This window comes from Saimiri boliviensis, chromosome 14 (genome assembly GCF_048565385.1).
Source record: "Saimiri boliviensis isolate mSaiBol1 chromosome 14, mSaiBol1.pri, whole genome shotgun sequence".
In the NCBI taxonomy this organism is placed as follows: Eukaryota; Metazoa; Chordata; class Mammalia; order Primates; family Cebidae; genus Saimiri; species Saimiri boliviensis.
The window spans coordinates 62339129-62358170 of NC_133462.1; the positions used below are offsets into that span (position 1 = coordinate 62339129).

The 19042-nt window shown below is 36.5% G+C and overlaps 1 protein-coding gene across 7 annotated transcripts in view; it reads left to right on the top strand.

The window, feature by feature from the left end:
- Positions 1-19042, top strand: part of SYT14 (synaptotagmin 14) — a 177705-nt gene that overhangs the window by 128705 nt on the left and 29958 nt on the right. For 6 of the 7 annotated variants that reach the window (XM_039463485.2, XM_039463486.2, XM_074385128.1 and 3 more), the window contains one exon: positions 2436-2885. In XM_039463485.2, the coding sequence (XP_039319419.2) occupies positions 2436-2885 (450 nt within the window). Of the gene's footprint in view, positions 1-2435; positions 2886-12585; positions 13610-19042 lie in introns of those variants that run through there. The other variant, XM_074385127.1, reaches the window with a different exon arrangement.

Sequence of the window (19042 nt, forward strand, 5' to 3'; positions counted from 1 at the left end):
ACGAGGTCAAGAGATCGAGACCATCCTGGTCAACATAGTGAAACCCCGTCTCTACAAAAATTAGCTGGGCATGGTGGCGCATGCCTGTAATCCCAGCTACTCAGGAAGCTGAGGCAGGAGAATTGCCTGAACCCAGGAGGCGGAGGTTGCGGTGAGCCGAGATCGCACCATTGCACTCCAGCCTGGGTAACAAGAGCGAAACTCCGTCTCAAAAAAAAAAAAAAAAAGAATATGTTTGTTTTGATTTTCTCCTACTACATTAAAAACTGAATTCTCCTATGGGGATTTATTCCTTCTCTGCAAATATTGTTCTTCTGTTGTTTTTCTTTCCTCCCATACATTATACCAACTAGCATGTAAGATTTCTAAGACCAAGGACTACTGGCCATGGTGGCTCACACCTGTAATCCCAGCACTTTGGGAAGATAGAGGTAGGAGGATTGCTTGAATCCAAGAGTTTGAGACCAGCCTGGGCGACATAGCAAGACCTTGTCTCTACTAAAAATATAAAAATTTATCCAGGTGTGGTGGTATGTGCCTGTGATCCCAGCTACTCAGGAAGCTGAAGCAGGAGGTCAAGGCTGCAGTGAGCCGTGATTGTGCCACTGTACTCCAGCCTGGTTGACAAAGCAAGATCCTGTGTCGGGGGGGGAAAAAAAATAGGGATTCATGTCTTTTTGGTTCTCTTTGCAGAAAGTAGCACTCTCCTGACCTAAAATAGGCCCTGGCACATAGTAGGTACAATAGTTACAGTACATATTAAGCTGCCACAACAAAAAGACTCCTCAGCCCCCACTAAATACAATGGCTGAAGAACACAGAAATTTATTTCTCTTTTATTTAACAACAGTCCAGAGAGAGCAGGGAGCTTTACTCTATGAGATTATTCAGGGACCCCGTTCCTTCTCTTCTGTTGCTCTGCCTTCCCTTGGGGTACTGTCCTAGTCTACATGGTCTAAGCTGACCCACACATCCTATTTGTATATCTGCTTGTGGAAGAGTGAGACAGAGAGTGGAGGGCAAGTAATTTCTTACATAAATCTGATCTAGATGTTTCACACATAAATCATGTTTGCCTCCCGTTGGCCAAAGCTGAGTCATGTAGTCATATGAACTGTAATAGAGGTACTGAAGTAGTCTCTTGTGGATAGCATTCTTTTTAAACAGAGTCTCACTGTCATCGAGGCCAGAGTGCACTGGCACAATCTTGGCTCACTAAGACCTCTGCCTCCCTGGCTCAAGCGATTCTCCTGCCTCATCCACCTGAGTAGCTGGGACTACAGGCACCTGCTACCCATACCTAGTTAATTTTTGTATTTTTAGTAGAGATTGGGTTTCACCATGTTGGCCAGGCTGGTCTTGAACTCCTGACCTCAAGTGATCTGCCTGCCTTGGCTTCCCAAATCTTGTAGGTAGTGTTTCTAGCTAACACTCAGGAAGGTTTTTGTTTGTTTTTAGTAAATGGAAGAAGAGAAGACTGGGATTCAGTAGTATTCGGTGCCACTCAAAGTTCAGAAAATTTTAAAAGTTTATTAAATTGGTCCACATTTAAAATGAGAATTATTTGAGATTTATTAAAATACTTAAAGAGGCAAAGTGGTATAATTGAAAGGTTAGAGACCTAGGTTTGATATTGTCAGTAACTAGCTAAAATTCCTGTTATATTCTAGATAGATAGACTGGCAGGAATTTGAGACAATCATAGGAAAAATGGTTATAATTTCTTTTAATTTCATAATTAAATGTACCATTTCAGCCTTTCTTGGACTTTTGTGATGTGTATTCTGCCATTTTCAATCGTCATTAATGTTAGAAAATAGTATGTTTTTAATTTTGGTTAGAAATTGAAGTAAACCTGTGTTATGTAGAATAAATATTTGACTGCTAACATTTTGAGGCCTTTTATTTGTATTTTTGTATTTCACATTTCCATTGATTTAAGTCAAAATATCTTTATATTTTATTACAGATGGGGGTGTTTTAGAACAAACTCTGAAAATGGAACCAAATTTTTCAATAGCATTATACTTGTATTTATGTTTCCTTTCTCTGCAGCCTGATACTGTGCTGTCAGTGGCATTGTTTATAAAATTGAAAGTAAAATGTAGTTGTTTTCTACAAAAGGAGCAGATATACCCACTAAAGGATATATTTTAAATTCTCATTTATAAAAACATACACTTTCTCAAAATTGTGATGGTGAATATTAAATTCTAAATATGTCTTTATTATCATAAGTTTTTAATTTAACTTACTGCTTATATAAACCTGGCCCTGTAGGGTAGCTTTTGGTTGTAGTTGACTGTTAATTATTATCGTATTACTTTCTTAGTGGCAGAATTGCTTTCACCTCCTAAAGAAATACCAAGTATTTATTTACATGCTAGGTTAAATAATTGAGTTAAAACTCTAACATTTAAATTTTCTTTTCTTAGGATATGTCAGCTCAGGGATCATCTTCACAGCTTCCTAAACCTTTTGATCCTGAGCCAGAAGCTAAATATGGCACACTGGATGTGACTTTTGACTATGACTCACAAGAACAGAAGCTTCTGGTAACAGTGACAGCTGTCACAGACATCCCAACGTATAACAGGACAGGTGGCAACTCATGGCAAGTACACCTTGTTCTTCTACCTATAAAGAAACAGAGAGCAAAAACCAGCATCCAGAGAGGACCATGCCCTGTCTTCACAGAAACATTTAAATTTAATCATGTTGAATCTGAGATGATTGGAAATTATGCAGTTCGGTTTAGACTGTATGGTGTACATCGCATGAAAAAAGAAAAGATTGTGGGGGAAAAGATTTTTTATTTAACAAAATTGAATCTTCAAGGGAAAATGTCATTGCCTGTGATATTGGAACCTTCTTACAATCATTCTGTGAGTATCTCATCAAATGGCCTGAATAGAATTTATGTTCATGGTTTATAGTATGCATAACTTTTAAAATCTTTAGTCAACACAACAAGTTTGTCAGTCTATATTTTTACTTAGTAATCATGCCTTTACAAAAATTTCTAAGTCCTGGATACATAGATAGCTTTTTCTTACCTATAAAAGTTACCCTTGAAGATAATTTGTGATTTGTGTCTTTTATTTTATCATTCGCAGAGTTTTGGCCCAGGGTTTTACATTTTTTGTTGTTGTTGTTGAACATTTATTAAATATTTGATTATGAAGTCATCCAAACCCCTTATAGTATTTTTTTTTCCAGGTTAAAAGTAGGTGATACATTAAGAAGGATTAGCCCCATATTTTATTTGCTGTAGTGCAGAAAGGATTTGCTCTTACAGAATATGCACTGCTACCTAGGTCATGACTGGATATATTTCCAGAACTTCTGTGAAATTACTTTAAAGTTACAAAAAAAAAAAAAAAAATCTGGCCTCATTAGACTGTTTACCTTTTTTTTTTTTTTTTTTTTGTGGAGCTAGAATCTTGCTCTATCGTTCAGGCTGGAGTGTAATGGCGCAATCTCCACTCAATAGAACCTCTGTCTCCCTGGGTTTAAACAATTCTCCTGCCTCAGCCTCCCAAGAAGGTGGGATTACAGACACATGCCACCATGCCCGGCTAATTTTTTGTATTTTTAGTAGAGATGGGGTTTCACCATGTTTGCCAGGCTGGTCTTGAACTCCTGACCTTGTGATCCGCCCACCTCAGCCTCCCAAAGTGCTGAGATTACAGGTGTGAGCCTCTGCCCCAGGCCGACTTTCAACCCTTTTTAAACAAAGATTTTGAAGTATTTCGGGAGAACCCTTAAGCTTAGTACTTTGAGCTAGTTCTCTCTTTTCTCTTTTTGTCCTCCAGATGATAATCACATATAAATCACTCTCTCTCTCTTCATATTTTTAACTAAGTTCCCACAAGGCATTGCAAATCACAGGAGAGAAATGTCTGCACTGTTTATTTAAACTAGGAAGATACATTATGCCACATAGTTATTTAGATTATGATAAAAAATCTGTGATATGCTATAAATGTGCATTATGGTTTATATTCTTCTCTGTTGTATTGAATAAAAAGCATTTTTAAAATATACGGATTTTAGAATAGATTTATATTTTAAAACAAAAGTATAGTATTTTAGGGTTGTTTAAAGCTTTTAAATGTGTAAGCTTCAGTCCAAGTAGTTTAGGGTCTTACTGCATTTACACCAGGCAACTTTTTATCTTGTAGGACCTTCATACACAGTCATACCATACCAGCTTAACTAAGTGATTTCAATGTTTTTAAGTACAAAATGATGGTAAATATGGTATAATCATATGGGTTTATAGGACAAGACTTAATCTCTATTGGGAAAATTGAAAACTTGTTATCCTTCTAAATTTTCAAAATTACCCTTTTGGAGAAATACCAAAATGGTAATTATTTTAGAACAATTTAAGTTTTAAGTAATTTTAAATAAGTATTATTTTAAAATAATAGCAGCTTATAAGAGGAAAGAAAAAAAGAAAGTACAGGCAATATTTCAGGGGGAAAAGAACAAATTTTTCATAAAATTGAATAATCTACAGTTATTAATATGATTTCTAAACTTTTTCATTATTTGGTCTGAGTGATCACTAGTTATTCTGTGGAAAATACGCCCTTATATAGAAATAATTCATTTAAATTAGAAGAGAAAGACTGTGTCATCAAGAGGTATGTAATTTATCTGTTCCCAATTCTGTTTTCATTTTATTCATTTCACAAAATGAAGCCAAAGAAAATAATACTGTTTTATCTCTGTTCAAACTAAGCAGTTTTTAATGGACCTACATTATGTGTGTTAGCTTATAGTCATTGATTCTGTAATCTTTTTCTGCCAACCAGTGCAATACATTTTTGAGGAGTGTTTTCAAAAAAGGAAAAAATGCTAAATAAATAGCTTTTAAGACATAACTTTTTTTAAAAACTTTCATTTTAAGTTCAGGTTTACACATGTGCAGGTTTATTATATAAGTAGACTTGTGTCATGGGGGTTTGCTTTACAGATTATTTTATCACCCAGGTATTAATTCCAGTACCTAATAATTTTCCTGATCCTCTGTCTTCTCCCACCCACCACCCTCTGATAGGCCCCAGTGCCTGTTTTTCCCCTCTAAAGATAAAACATTTATATTTGAATAAAACTGTCCATCTTCTGCTTTTTGAGAATGTTTTTCTGTGTTGATTTGCTTCTCAAATTCAGTACCCTGTATGTAATTGTTCCTCTTTCTTGCTTTCCTTCTCTTTCCACCTTCTCAAAATCTCATTACTTGCTTTTGGCTTCTGTGCTATCAGTTGTTTAGTCATTAAAATATAATGCCAATAGAAAGTATGTATTCTATCCGTACTATAGTATTAATGTTCTCTTTGCTTAAGTTTTAACATTAACTTTGTGGGGAGATCTTGTGATTATAGTTTACTTGGGTGAGTCTGGCTCTAATTTTTGTAAGTGTAATAATATATCTGTAAGAGATATATTCATAATGAAACATTTGTTCTAGTTGCTTTTCTTTTCCCAGAGTCTGGTTGTCACTCTGGGAAAAGTCAGGGTCACCCAGGCTAGGTTGTAGTTGCGCAATCATGGCTCACTGCAGCCTGAAACTCCTGGGCTTAAGCAGTCCCATCTCAGCTTCTCAAATAGGACTACAGGTGCACACCACCAGGCCTGGCTAATTATTTTTTAAGAGATGGGATCTTGCTATTTAGTCCAGGCTGGTCTTGAATTCCTGGCATGAAGCGATTCTTCCACATCAGTCTCCCAAAATGCTGAGGTTACAGGGATGAGGCACCATGCCTGGCCTTCTAGTAGCTTTTGAATAATTACTTATTATTGTTGTCATTTTTGTTGTTGCAAGAATATTAGCCTTTTGGCAAGGAAAAGTTTTAATCCAGCCAAAGAATTTGCAAACTGCAATTAAAACACATTTAAGCTTACAGTTTTTTTAAAAAATAGATAATAGAAAAATAAAATTTTGCATATAAAATTTAGTTTGATAGCTAGTTTTGCAGGAACTGATTGAGAGAAAAAAAAAAGACCAATGTTACCAAAATGATTTTCTGAGGACTAAACAGGTAGTTTTCCTGAGAATAAGAGTAAAGTTTAACATTTAAGATACAGTTTGAAGTGTGCCTTCTTGATCATTGCATGATAGAAAATATGCTAAGAGTTGAAAAAGCATAATTTCTTTCTACTAAGTAGCCATGTAAACTTAAGTAAATCATCTGATCATTTTGGGCATCAGGTTTCTCATTAGTGAAATGGAATCTGGAAAGGTGTATCCATCTCTGATATTCTCTATTTATGTTAAAATATATTGGAAAAGGAGTTAGGTGGGAACAGAAAGTGGTGAAATTTAGATGAGTTTTGTATGCTTGATACAACATTTTGTGGCAGATATGTATTATGTTTTCTCACTCTTCCACCTTTTCAGTAACTATCTGGGAATAACTATGTCTACCTCCCTAAGGTAAGCCATAAAATTGACTTTCCCAGTTTCACTGGTAGGTATGGCATGAACTGTGTGACGTAGACTCTGCCACTCATATTCGTTTTCAGAAAACCTCAATACAGACTGAACAAAGAAGCAGGCACTGCACTCAGATTATGTTTCTGTGGAGTTGATGGTGGAGGTATCTGGTGTTCAGAGGCAATAGTAACTGTTGAAAAATAGCTCTGCTGATGCAGCAATGGTATTGGTGCTGGGCCGCTAACAGTTGCAATAGAGAAAAGCTCTTGGCACAAGAGAATCCAGTGAGAACAGCAGCAGGTTTTCCTCCCCTGACCAATTCTGTAGTATGGCTTGTAGACTTTATTCTTGAGAAGCTTAACCATTAACTTGATTCTTTATTCATCCCCATTCCTTTAATAAATTACCGTTTCACTTTATGGGTCAGAGTTAGCTTCTGGTATTTTCAAATAAGAACCCGGAAATAGCCATATGGTTTACTGTTTGCTTGCTTTAGTCCTGTCTTATGCCAAACACAATAGCTAGAATGTCAGTTACCCTTCCTACCATGGTATATCCCTGTCGTAATTTGAACTTTTCTTATATACTCAGCTTTGTTCATATGGCACTGTTTCTCAGTGTATAACCCCAATTACTTTCTTCACTTGCGTTTTTTGTACTGTGTTACTCTCTGTAACAGTTGCATAAAATGGCCTTTCCCTTTTTCCTCATCCTGGTTTTATTTCTAATTTTAGCATATTAGATTTGTTAATATTATTAAATTGATTGATGATGAAACTTTATTCTTTCTCTCACAAACATCCACACAAACCTTCCTGTACAAACAGTACTTAATTAGCCTGATCTTTTCAGAGTGGCTAGCAATAATAATAGTGAGGGTACCCATACATTGGACAATTCTCAGAATAGAGGAATCTTTATTAAGTCCTTGGTTTACTTTAAATAATTTGTATGGTTTTTGGGGAGTTGCCATTTAGGAAAACTGATACTTGACAAAGCTGTGGTGTGTTTCATCTTGAAATAAGTTTCTCTACATTGGCAGATGAGCTGCAGGCATACCTGTTAAGTTTTTCTTCTGTAGACAAGTGGTTCTCAAAGTATGATTCCTGGACCACCAACATCACATCACATAGGAACTTCATAGAAGTCCAGATTCTCAGTCCCTCTCTGAAACTTTCTGAATTAAAAAACTCTGAGGGTAGGGCCCAGCAAATCTATATTTTACCAAGCACTGTACATGATTCTGATACACGTTAAAGTTTGTGAATCATTGCTTTTGACTAGAGTTTGCAAACTATGACTTGTGAGTCAACTCTGGCACATAGCCTGCTTTTGTAAGGTCTGTTGCTCCTCTCTGCAGAAGCAGCATACATTAACACTGTTGAACTTAGGTATGGCCAGGTGACTTGCTTTTATCTTCTGTGCATAACCTTTAAGAATCAGAATAATGCTTTCACTATCATGGAAGCTTGTGTGGAAATGGAACCTCTTTGAGCTTTAAAGGAAGCGTCTATTGCCAATCCAAAATTGATTATGTTGTATAAGCAAGAAGTAAACCATTGTCGAATTAAGCTACTGAGAATTTGGAGTTCTTTGTTACTATAGTATAACCCAAAAACGTTTGCTCTTCTGACTAAGGAGTGTATAAACCCCTGTGGTCGAGAATCAGATGAAGCAGGTGATATAGTTTAGATGTGCCCTCCAAATCTCATGTGGAACATGTTGAAATATAATCCCCAATGTTGGAGGTGGGGCCTGGTGGGAGGTGATTGGATCCTGGGGGCAGGTTTCTTACTCATGGTTTAGCACTATCCTTTTGCTTCTGTCCTCACGGTAGTGAATTATTTATCATGTGATCTGATGGTTTAAAGGTGTGTGGCATCTCCCCCTCTCCCTCTCTCACCCTTGCTCTCTTCATGTAACATGCCTGATTTCATTTTGCCTTCTGCTGAGAGTAAAGCTCCCAGTAACCTCCCCAGAAGCTGAGCAGATTGCTGCACTATGCTTGTGCAGCTTGCAGAACTGTGAGCCAATTAAAACTCTTTTCTTTATAAAGTGCCCAGGTATGTCTTTATAGCAACATAAGAATGGCCTAACTCAGCAGGGAATTGACTAACAAAGTTGCCTTCTTCTGAAAGAATCTATGGCTCCTATGTGTTATAGACTGGATTACCTGGGAAGCAGACTCTCAAAGGGAGTTTAGTGTGCAAAATGTTTGTTAAGGAGTGCTCTTGAGATTCATACTTGTAAAAGAGAGGGGATGGAAGCAGGATTCGGCAGAGAGAAGTCAAGCTCCAGTGCGTGCCCAATGAGTCTTAGTTAAGCCGCAGGGAACTCTGGAACTAAAATTGTCCTTCAGAGTTGTCCCCATTTGGCTGAGATGGCCAGACCTTTATACCCCCATCAGTCAGTCATTGGATGTTGGTTACCCCTTGTATTAGTTTGTTCTCAAGATGCCCAAGACTAGGTAGTTTATAAAGGAAAGAGGTTTAATTGACTCAGAGTGCCACAGGACTGGCAAGGCCTAAGGAAATGTACAATCATGGCAGAAGGGGAAGCAAACATGCCTTCTTCACATGGCAGCAACAAGGAGAAGTGCCAAGCAAAAGAGGGGAAAGCTTCTTATGAAACCATCAGGGCTTGAGAGAACTCACTCACTATCATGAGAACAGTGTGAGTGTAACTGCCCCTGTGATTAAATTACCTCCCACTGGGTTCCTCCCATGGAAACCGGACAGGGTTTAATGCTGCTTTTCCAAAGTAGTGCCAGTTTAGGCAGATACTGAGAATTTAAAGAAAACTGGTTGCAAAAGTGTTTTTCTCTCTAGAAAACTTGAGATTTAATTTCGAAAAGAGGTATGTATTTATGTTCTTATAATGGAAGAGAACTTAAGAAATACTGAATGCAGCCCTGGGACACAGGAACTTAATTTTAAACATTTTAAATTGAATGAAATTGTTTATTAGCAGGTTTCCAGTTTCATAGTCACATTTGTGCAATGGACTTGGTAGAGACTTGTAATGAGTCACAAAAATTTCTATTTGAAAGTTACATTTAATTTTATGCAGGAAAAAGGATAATTCTGGTCATAAAGTTATTGTTCATGATAGACCAGTATATAAATTTCCTGATGTTTATTTTAAGCAAATAGATTTAAATTTCTGTTATTGAAAATGAACATGCTCCTGCAAGTACCATGTGTTCATATTCCAGGAGCTCCTGTTAGAGTAAAATATACATTTTTAGGTGTTGATTATGCAAAGATGTTCTCATAAAAAGGCTAATTCTCCATAGTACACACGTTAGAATTGAGATAGTAGTGCCAGCTTACCTGGGAACTTCACAAGGTTGTGAAGTTTAAATGAGGTAAAGTATGTGAAAACCTTTGAACTAACTATAAATATTAGTTGCTTCTCTTTGAGATAAAACAGGTGTCATTAATTTAATTTGAGTAATTATACCATTTTTATAAAGATATTCTCTGATCTTACAAAAGGTGTATATTGTTTTCTTTCCTGTATCTCTTAGAATTGTTTTCCTGTATCTCTTAGCTATTTACCATGTCCTTTTTATAGCTAGTCACTTTTGGAGCAACCAATCATTAGAATGGTACTAAATTACGTTATTTTGCTAGTAGAAAAAGCTGATAGAACTAATAGAAACTGAAAACTTAAGTTTGGTACAAATAGTTTTGTTATATTTTGGAATTACCTGATATTATAATCAAATTATATACAGTCATACACCACACATAACATTTCAGTCAACAACAAATCACATAATTGATGGTGATCCCAGAAGATTATGACACAGTCTTTTTACTGTATATTTTTTGGTCTTTTGTTTTGTTTTGTTTTGTTTTGTTTTGTTTTGTTTTGTTTGATATCGGGTTACTCTGTTAGGCTGGAGTGCAGTGGCACAATCAAGGTTCATTGCAGCCTTTACCTCCTGGGCTCATCAGCCTCCCAAGTAGCTGTTACACCTTTCATATGTTTAGATATGCTTAGATACACAAATACTTGCCATTGTGTAATAGTTGCCCACAATGTTCAGTACAGTAACATGCTATATAGATTTGTAACCTAGGAGCAATAGGCTATACCATCTAGGTTTGTATAAGAACACTCTATGATATTCTCACAATGACAGAATTGCCTAACAGTGCATTTCTCAGAATGTATCTGTGTCATTAAGTGGCACATTACTATAATTTGTATGATAAAAGTTTTATATATATATATATATATATATATATATATATATATATATATATAATAAGATACATTTTAGTTTGTGGAAAACAGCATATTAGAAATACAGTTTTTATGTTAGCCAATTTACTTTCAGTAATATATTTCTCCCTGAAATGAAACTTAGCACTGTCCCTTAAGCTGTGTTCAAGTTATGAAGAATTTTTATACCAGCTCATTTGTGATTTGTCACAAAATATTAAAGAATTACTAGATAGAAATCTGCCATCTTAATGCCAAAATTGTTAGATATTCAAGGCCAAGTTTATGTTTGCATTTAGGAGGGTTGGTATAAAGTTGGGGCATCCCACTCCATCCCAACTGTATGTCCTTAGGTGAAGATTCAGCCTCTCTGTGCCTCATTTTCTTCATTTGTAGAAAAAAAGAGATTGTAATGATAACAGCTACCTCATACAAGTTTTGTGAGAATTAAAAGAGACAGTCCATGTAGGGTCCTTAGAACAGCATCTGGCAAAGAGTGGGAACTTGATAAATGCTATTTTTATTTGATCTTATCCATGTATGAGAATATATTTAATGTTCTAATTTGGTGGTAATCTTAGATACTAGTCTGCAAGTAAAAAATTATTGCACTGTATTTTTTCAGGTTTCCAGATCAGAAGGAACATACCAAGCTGGAAAAGAAGAGGCTAAAAGTACTATTCTGGCAACAACAGACGTAGCTAGTAATAACTGTTTTCAGAAACTAAATATAGTGCAACCCTCAAATGTTTTTGAGACATAACTTCTTAGAAATGTATTTTGAGTAATTATTAAAAAGACTGAATTACAAACATTCTTTAAGTAAATGCGGTTTTATTATTTTCAGGCCTATGTGGTAACTCATATTACATTGATGTGTATCAGGCAGCTTAAAGTAGGCTATTCTGAGGTAACAAATCCTGAAACTTATAAATGTCCACAACAAAGGTTTTTTTCTTAGTTATGCTAAATGTTCCTTGTGGGTCAATTACAGCTCTGTTCTATGTTTTCTTCACTCTAAGATCCAGACTGATTGGGCAGGTTCTTTCTGAAACTTTGTTGGTTGTCATGGCAGAGAGCATAGCAAGCTAATTCTTGTCTCTTAACGCTTTTGCCCAAAATTGACACATGCCACTTCCATTCACATTTCATTTTCTAAAGCAGGGGTTGGCAAACTTTTCCTGTAAAGTGCCAGAGAGTTCACTTTTTAAAATTTCACATATGGTCTCTGTCGCATATATTTTTTTTTTACAATTCTTTTTAAAAATGTAAAACCTTTCTTAGCATGCTGGCTGTACAAAAAAAAAAAAAAAAAAAAAAAAACAGACCACATGCCACATTTAGTTTACAGCCTGTAGTTTGCTTACTTCTGATCTAAAAGCAAGTCTTATGGCCAAGCCTGGTATCAACAGTGAGGGGCAGTGAATAACTGTAAACGGTATTCCATACCGTGAATTCTAAGATTAATATAATCTGTATATTCACATTATGATTTGCATATCCGTAGTTTGTAAATAAAATTTTGCTTTTATATTACATGAATTTGCTCTCTTGAGATAACATTCTCTTTTACATCTTACTTAAATAACAGATTTGCATAACAAAGCCTTTTCTAAATCCTAAACTTTGTCCAGTTACCACAGTTTCTGAATCCAGGTGCTTAATTTATAAAAATATTATTGAACTTGAAAAACTTAAATATATGACAAGTCGTAGTATGTGTTAAACAAGTTGGCCTAGACTGGCACTGCCAGAAGAAAATGTAAGAAAGGGTTTAAGTTTATAGTGAAAGGTAGTAGATTAGGCACGTGTAATTATTTATTCTTCCTGTAATCTCCACTGAAATGATAGTATCATAGTTTACAAAAATAAATACATATATATATATTCATGTTTATACCCATAAGGTCCAAATAGCTGGAAAGAGGGCATCAGCAGATGGGAGATACCACCTTCAGGAAGACATTGTGGATAGAGGCTGGTAACAGACTGATTAGAAAGAACGGAGATAACCAAGCATAAAGTGCACATAGAAGGAGGTTCTGATCACAGAACCGTGAATACCACCAGGTACAGCATGGGTTAGCATGAGTCTGGGGATTAAAAGCAAGAGAATCACTAAAATCCTGTGAGATGTATAGTTGTATCTCCATCCAGCATGAAGAATGGTGTCACACTTGTGTCTAGCCCTTGGGCAGTAAATATCGTTAAGTTTCTTGTCTGGAAAAGCTCAAGATTCCAAGCAAATATCATCCCATACTGACATTTAGGAGTCCCCAGGGAAATTGCCTTATCTCCATCTAATCACGCTTCTGCCTGTCAGTGAACAAACTGCATTTAGATGTGTAGAGTTTTTTGGGAATGTATTCTTAAATATAAACAGGCAATCATGGCTGAGGAGATAGTAAGGGAAAGCCTCCACCAGGAAAGAAAATCCAGGATAAATAGAAAATAAAATTATGCAACAGAAGGAGTCTGTAATGCAAAGATGACAAGAAAACTAAAAACTAATTTTAATTAGTGTTTTCAGAAAGATCTGAGAAGACATAAATTTTTTTTGAAAAGAAAAATGCTCAGAAAAAGGAACAGTCATAGAAAAAAGGGGCTCTTGTAAATTACAAGTATGATTGCCAAAACAAAGCAAATAGTAGAAGGGTCAGTAATGAGATTGATAAACTATGGCTTTCCAACTGTTTTTGTAAAGAAAGTTATACTGATACCCTGCCCTGCCTATTTGTTTGCATATTTTCTATGGCTGCTTTCATGCTTCAACAGCAGAGTGAGTAGTTATGACAGAGATCATATGTTCATGAAGCCAAAAAAATTTACTATCCGGACCATTACAGAAAAAGTTTGCTAACCCATTAATTAGAAGACAGAAGTTAAAAAAAAAAAAAAAAAAAAAAAACCTCCAGGAACTAAAAAGGAAAATAGAGTAGAAAAGAAACAGATGGAAAGATTTAAAAAAGGATTAGAGACTTAGATAATCCAGGAGGTTTTAAATATGACTAACAGGTGATTCATAAAGAAAGAAAACAGAGGGGAGGAGGTTGTGTTAAAAATACAAGGCAATGTGCCAACGCTGAAGAGCACGTCTCTGAAGGGACCTGAACAACAAATGAGAAAGTCCAGACCTAGACACATCATTTTGAAATTTTAGAACACCAGGGGTAAAAGAAAAATCCTAAAAGACTTCCAGGTGACATACATATTACAAAGATTAGAAGGGCATCAAACTTTTCAGCTGCAAACCTACATGCTACAAGACAGTTAAGCTAAGGCTTCAAAATGGCAAGGAAATGTTATTTTCACTATATTAAGTGTTTTCTATGTCTAATATCTTTAAATCCTAAGCACAACATTATTATGGGTAGGACATCACTATTTAATCCCTATTTTACAGATTACAAAACTGTACTTTCGTGACTTTGACTATCCCAAAGTCACTGTGTTACATTTTATTGCTTGGCAAAATACAAATATTTGCAACCCTTTCTAGTTTTTTTTCCTGTACTTAAAGAGAAATATATTTGAGATTTAGTAGCGTTCCGGGTGCTAATCAGGTTCCAGCAATTAAACATGAATGTGCGTGATTTGCAAGGTTAAAGTGAAGGCAGAGGCCATTTTCTTATTGCTTCAGGCAGGCAAGTTCAAGGAAAGATGTTTTTCCTCCTCCAGTAACATTCTTTTTCTGTTTTTTAGATTCAAGGGGTAGGTGTCCATGTTTGTTACAAGGATACATTGCATAATGCTGGAGTTTGAGCTTCTGTTGAACCCATCATCCAAATAGTGAGCATCGTACCCAATGAGTAGTTTCTCAATCCTTACCCCATCCCACCCTCCCCACTTTTGAAATTCCCAGAGTCTGTTGTTTCCATCTTTACGTCTGTGTGTACCCATTATTTAGTTCCCATTTCTAAGTGAGAACGTGTGGATTTGATTTTCTGTTTCTGCGCTAATTCACTTAGGATAATGACCTCCAGCCGCATCCGTGCTGCTGCAAAGAATGTATTTTATTCTGTTTTAGGGCTGCATGGTATTCCATGGTGTATAGCAGCTAGCCTACAGCTTCATGTACACTAAAGGTAATTGCATGGTCTGTAAATACTTCCTGATCTCTCGATCAAGCTAAAATAATACATTCTTTAACTCATATCTTCCCACCTTCTCACTACATAGTAGCTCCTTTGGTGGACCAGGTTTTCTGTGCTCTAGGGGTCACTTCTGCAGGTCTATCCTGAACCTTGCTACCCCAGCTCTTCTAACAATTTTGTAAGCACCTAATTTTCTGAGTTAAATCTCTTTCTTAGAATACCCAAAGTGATTTCTGTTTCCTTCACTGAATCCTGACTGATGTAGTTCACAGTAGAAGTTTAGTATTAATGATAGAATAAGAAGTTTTCAGATTTCAAAATTTATATCTAGGCAGTCCATGCTATCCTAAAACACCACCAGTCATAAACAGGTTTTGATTTAGTTAAAATGTTTTTTTTACATATAATATCTCAGAATATTTACATTAGTAGAAAGAGTTGAAGAAAGGCAACATCCACTCACTTTCTTCAACTTGAATAGTGCTTCCATGTACTGGATGCAGTTTTAAACATTTAAACGTGATGTATATTAACACATTTATCCCAAAATAGGTACTATTATCCTTAATTTATGGCTGAAAAAAAAACAAAAACCGGTATAGAAAGGTTAACTGAATTGTCCAAAGTTCACATGCTTAGTAAGAGGCAGAGGGAGGATTTAAATTCATCTGTCTCCACAGTCTGTTCTTTTAGCTATTCTGTACTTGATGAATGTATCTTTATAACACTAAATTTGACCTGAAAGGGGGTTAGATTTGTCTGAGATTGCTGATAGAAGCAAGTTTAAAGTAGGAACGTGTCTTTATTCCCATGTAGTTTGTTTTTCATTAGATATAAAAATCTTTCAGAATCCCTGAAATGTCAAGATTGTGATTTTTAGGACAAAAATATAATGTAAAGTAGATCCAGAAATGAGACTAAAAGTGCTCTTTTCATCATCAGTACTGGTATGCTGCTGAAAATATATTATGACCAAAATAATTTTATGAAAAAGTGCTGGATTCTCTCTTTGTGGATCCTTGCCATTTCTTTTTAAATTTTGGTCCTTTTGGATGTTTCTCACCATTTTCCTCTGAATCTTTTATGATTCCGTACCCTAGAATGTATCATGAAATATGTTAACTCATTAACAATCCTAAAATTTCATGGCTCTAATCAATTTAACGGTTTACTGAATTGTGTGAGTGACCTATAGAGAAGTAGAGGCTGTTGATATTGTTATGTTCCTTAGTGGATGGGGTTCTGTGGCTGTTGAGTAGGCAGGGGCTTAGATATTTAAAATGGGAAAAATGGCAAAATGTGCTTTCACAGGTAAATGTATATCTAGACAGTCTGTGCTACGCTATACTGCCTGTCATAACCTACCTAATGAATGTGTTGCAGTCCCATACTCGTAAGTTCAAAGTTCTTTTGCAAGTCAGCATGTCGACAGTGTTTGGACGTTTGAACTAAGGCTAGGTATTGTAAAAGCGCTAAAGAGTCTAGGAAAACTTAAGTACCAACTTTATTTTCATTGGATAATAAGGTAGGTATATTTCACATTCTTACCCTCACTCCTGGGGCAGTGGCTTGAGCATTGTAGAAGTGGAGATCCTCAGGGAGTTGATAAGGAGACCCTCCATTGAGGACTTTGGCAGAGGAGGTGACATTTTAAGTATGGCTGTTAGTGATGGCTACAGCAGATGCCCTCAGCAAACTTCCTCTTAGAGTCCATTGGTTAGAATTTGGTTACATACCCGTGGTCTCTGCCAGAAAGACTGGAAATTCAAGTGCTGGCATTTTTAGTCTCTAAAGTAGGAGGGGAGCCCTTACAACAAGAAATAAAGAGGCTGGCAGTGGCTGTTGAGTGGGCAACTACCAGTGTTCACTGTGGCTTATAACCAGGGATTTTGGTAACAGTCTTCAAATTTATGCTTTTATATTATACTATCTTTTTTGAAAACTGTACCTAAAATGAATAGTTTCTTCTTTAAGTTTCTCCTCTCTTTCCAAGTACGTAATATTTTATTTTTAAAATTGGATGATCAGAACAGGGCACGGTGGCTCACTCCTGTGATCCCAGCACTTTGAGAGGCCGAGGTGGGTGGAACATCTCAGGTCTGGAGTTCGAGACCAGCCTGACCAACATGGTGAAACCTCGTCTCTACTAAAAATACCAAAAATTAGCTGGGTGTTGGGGGCAGGTGCCTGTAATCCTAGCTACTTGGGAGGCTGAGATGGGAGAATTATTTGAACCCAGGAGGCAGAGGTTGCAGATCGTGACCAAGATCACTCCATTGCACTCCGGCATGGGCAGAAAGAGCGAAACTCCATCTCAAAAAAAAAAAAAATAGATGATTAGATGTATGACTATTAATTATTTTCAAGGTAGATTTATAAGGCCAGGTGTGGTGGCCCATGCTGTAATCTCAGTACTTTAGAAGGCTGAGGCAGAAAGATCACTTGAGGCCAGAAGTTCAAGACCAACCTGGGCAACACAGGGACACCGTCTCTATAAAAACTGTTTTAAAAAATTAGTTGGGCATCATGCCTGTGGTTCCAGCTGCTAGGGAGGCTGAGGTGGGAGGATTGTTTGAGGCTGGGAGATTGAGGCTGCAGTGAGCCATGGTTGCACCACTGTACTCTAGCGTGAGTGACAGAGTGAGACCCTGTCTCAAAAAATAAAAGTAGATTTACAGATGTAGTTCTTCACTAATGAAGAGCTATCTTATATTGTAAATGAGTTTACAACTCATATAAAATATTTCTTTTTCCATTCATATATATTTTTTTGAGATGGAGCCTTGCTCTGTCACCAGGCTGGAGTGCAGAAGTGTGATCTCGGCTCACTGCAACCTCTGCCTCCTGGGTTCAAGTGATTCCCCTGCTTCTGCCTCCTGAGTAACTGGGACTACAGGCCTGCGCCACCACACCCAGCTAATTTTTGTATGTTTAGTAGAGATGGATTTCCACCCTGTTGGCCAGGATGGTCTTGATATCTTGACCTTGTGATCTGCCGCTTTGGCCTCCCAAAGTGCTGGGATTACAGGCATGAGCCACCAGGCCCAGCCTCCCCTTTATCTTCTTTTAATGAGATATTGGGCTTATTTACTTTTGGAAAATATTTTGTACCTTTTATATTACATTAGAAATGCCATGCTTGAAAAATCAGTATTTAAAATGCAAAATTAAAAGCTGAAGTGTTTGTTCTGAAACAGATCCACTACCCTCTTCTGTCCTGCAGAATTTCTGAGTAAGCTCTACCAACCATTTGCATCAGAATCTTGTGGAATATGAACAGTATCTATTTTGGGGACTCAACACTAGATCCACTAAATCAGAATCACTGGAAAGCAGCCTAGGAATCTGTTCTAAACAAATTGCCCAAGTGATGGTAGCATACACTAAAATATCAGAGCCACTGATATAAATCGTTTTCCCAAAGAACATTGTGGATATGAGTGAGTTGAAGTATATATTTTGGAATAAGTTCTGAGGATGTATTTTTGTCTGTTTTTTTTTTGTGTGTGTGTGTTTCATCAGATCTTTCCATCTTTTACTGCCTTTGATCTCCTTTTCAGATATTTAGTAATGTGTCTTCATTAGGTATCCAAGAAATAGCTTCAGGAGTAGAATTATAAAGTAGTATAAATGCAATTATAGTTGAAATATGAAGAAAAGTTTTCTTTTTAGAAATCCCCCTACCGTCATTTAATCATAAAGAGCCAGATATTACATTGAATAGTTATTTGCATCAGTTAAGATTCTGTCAGTTTCAAGTGAATGCACACCAACTCAAAATGGCTTCAACAATGATAAAGATCTGGAGAGCAGGCCTTTCTTCAGGCATCACTGAAATAATATTACCAAGGTGCTGGCTTATCTTTCTGCTCTCTTCCCTGACCCTGACTTTCCATGTATCCACTGTATAATCAGGTTTCACATAGTGGCCCTCTTGAAACTCCTTGTGTCTCACTGAGTTATGTGCCCAATCCACAACCAATCACAGTGGCTACAGAGATGGGCTGCAGTGATTAGCTTATGCCCTGGACCTGGGTGGTAGATCACCTTCCAGATCACACTAGATGAGAGTTAGAAAGGAGTTTAGTTCATGGTACCACCACTAAAAGGAAGTGATGAATGGATGCTAGGGAGATAATCAGCTAATGTCTAATATGATGTTTATTTAAATTTCTTGATAATAATGTTCACTAAGGCTTCAGTGATTGGGTATATTGTAAATGAAATCCTTTTCTAATTTGTTTGATGCTACATCAGAATTAGGTAGAAT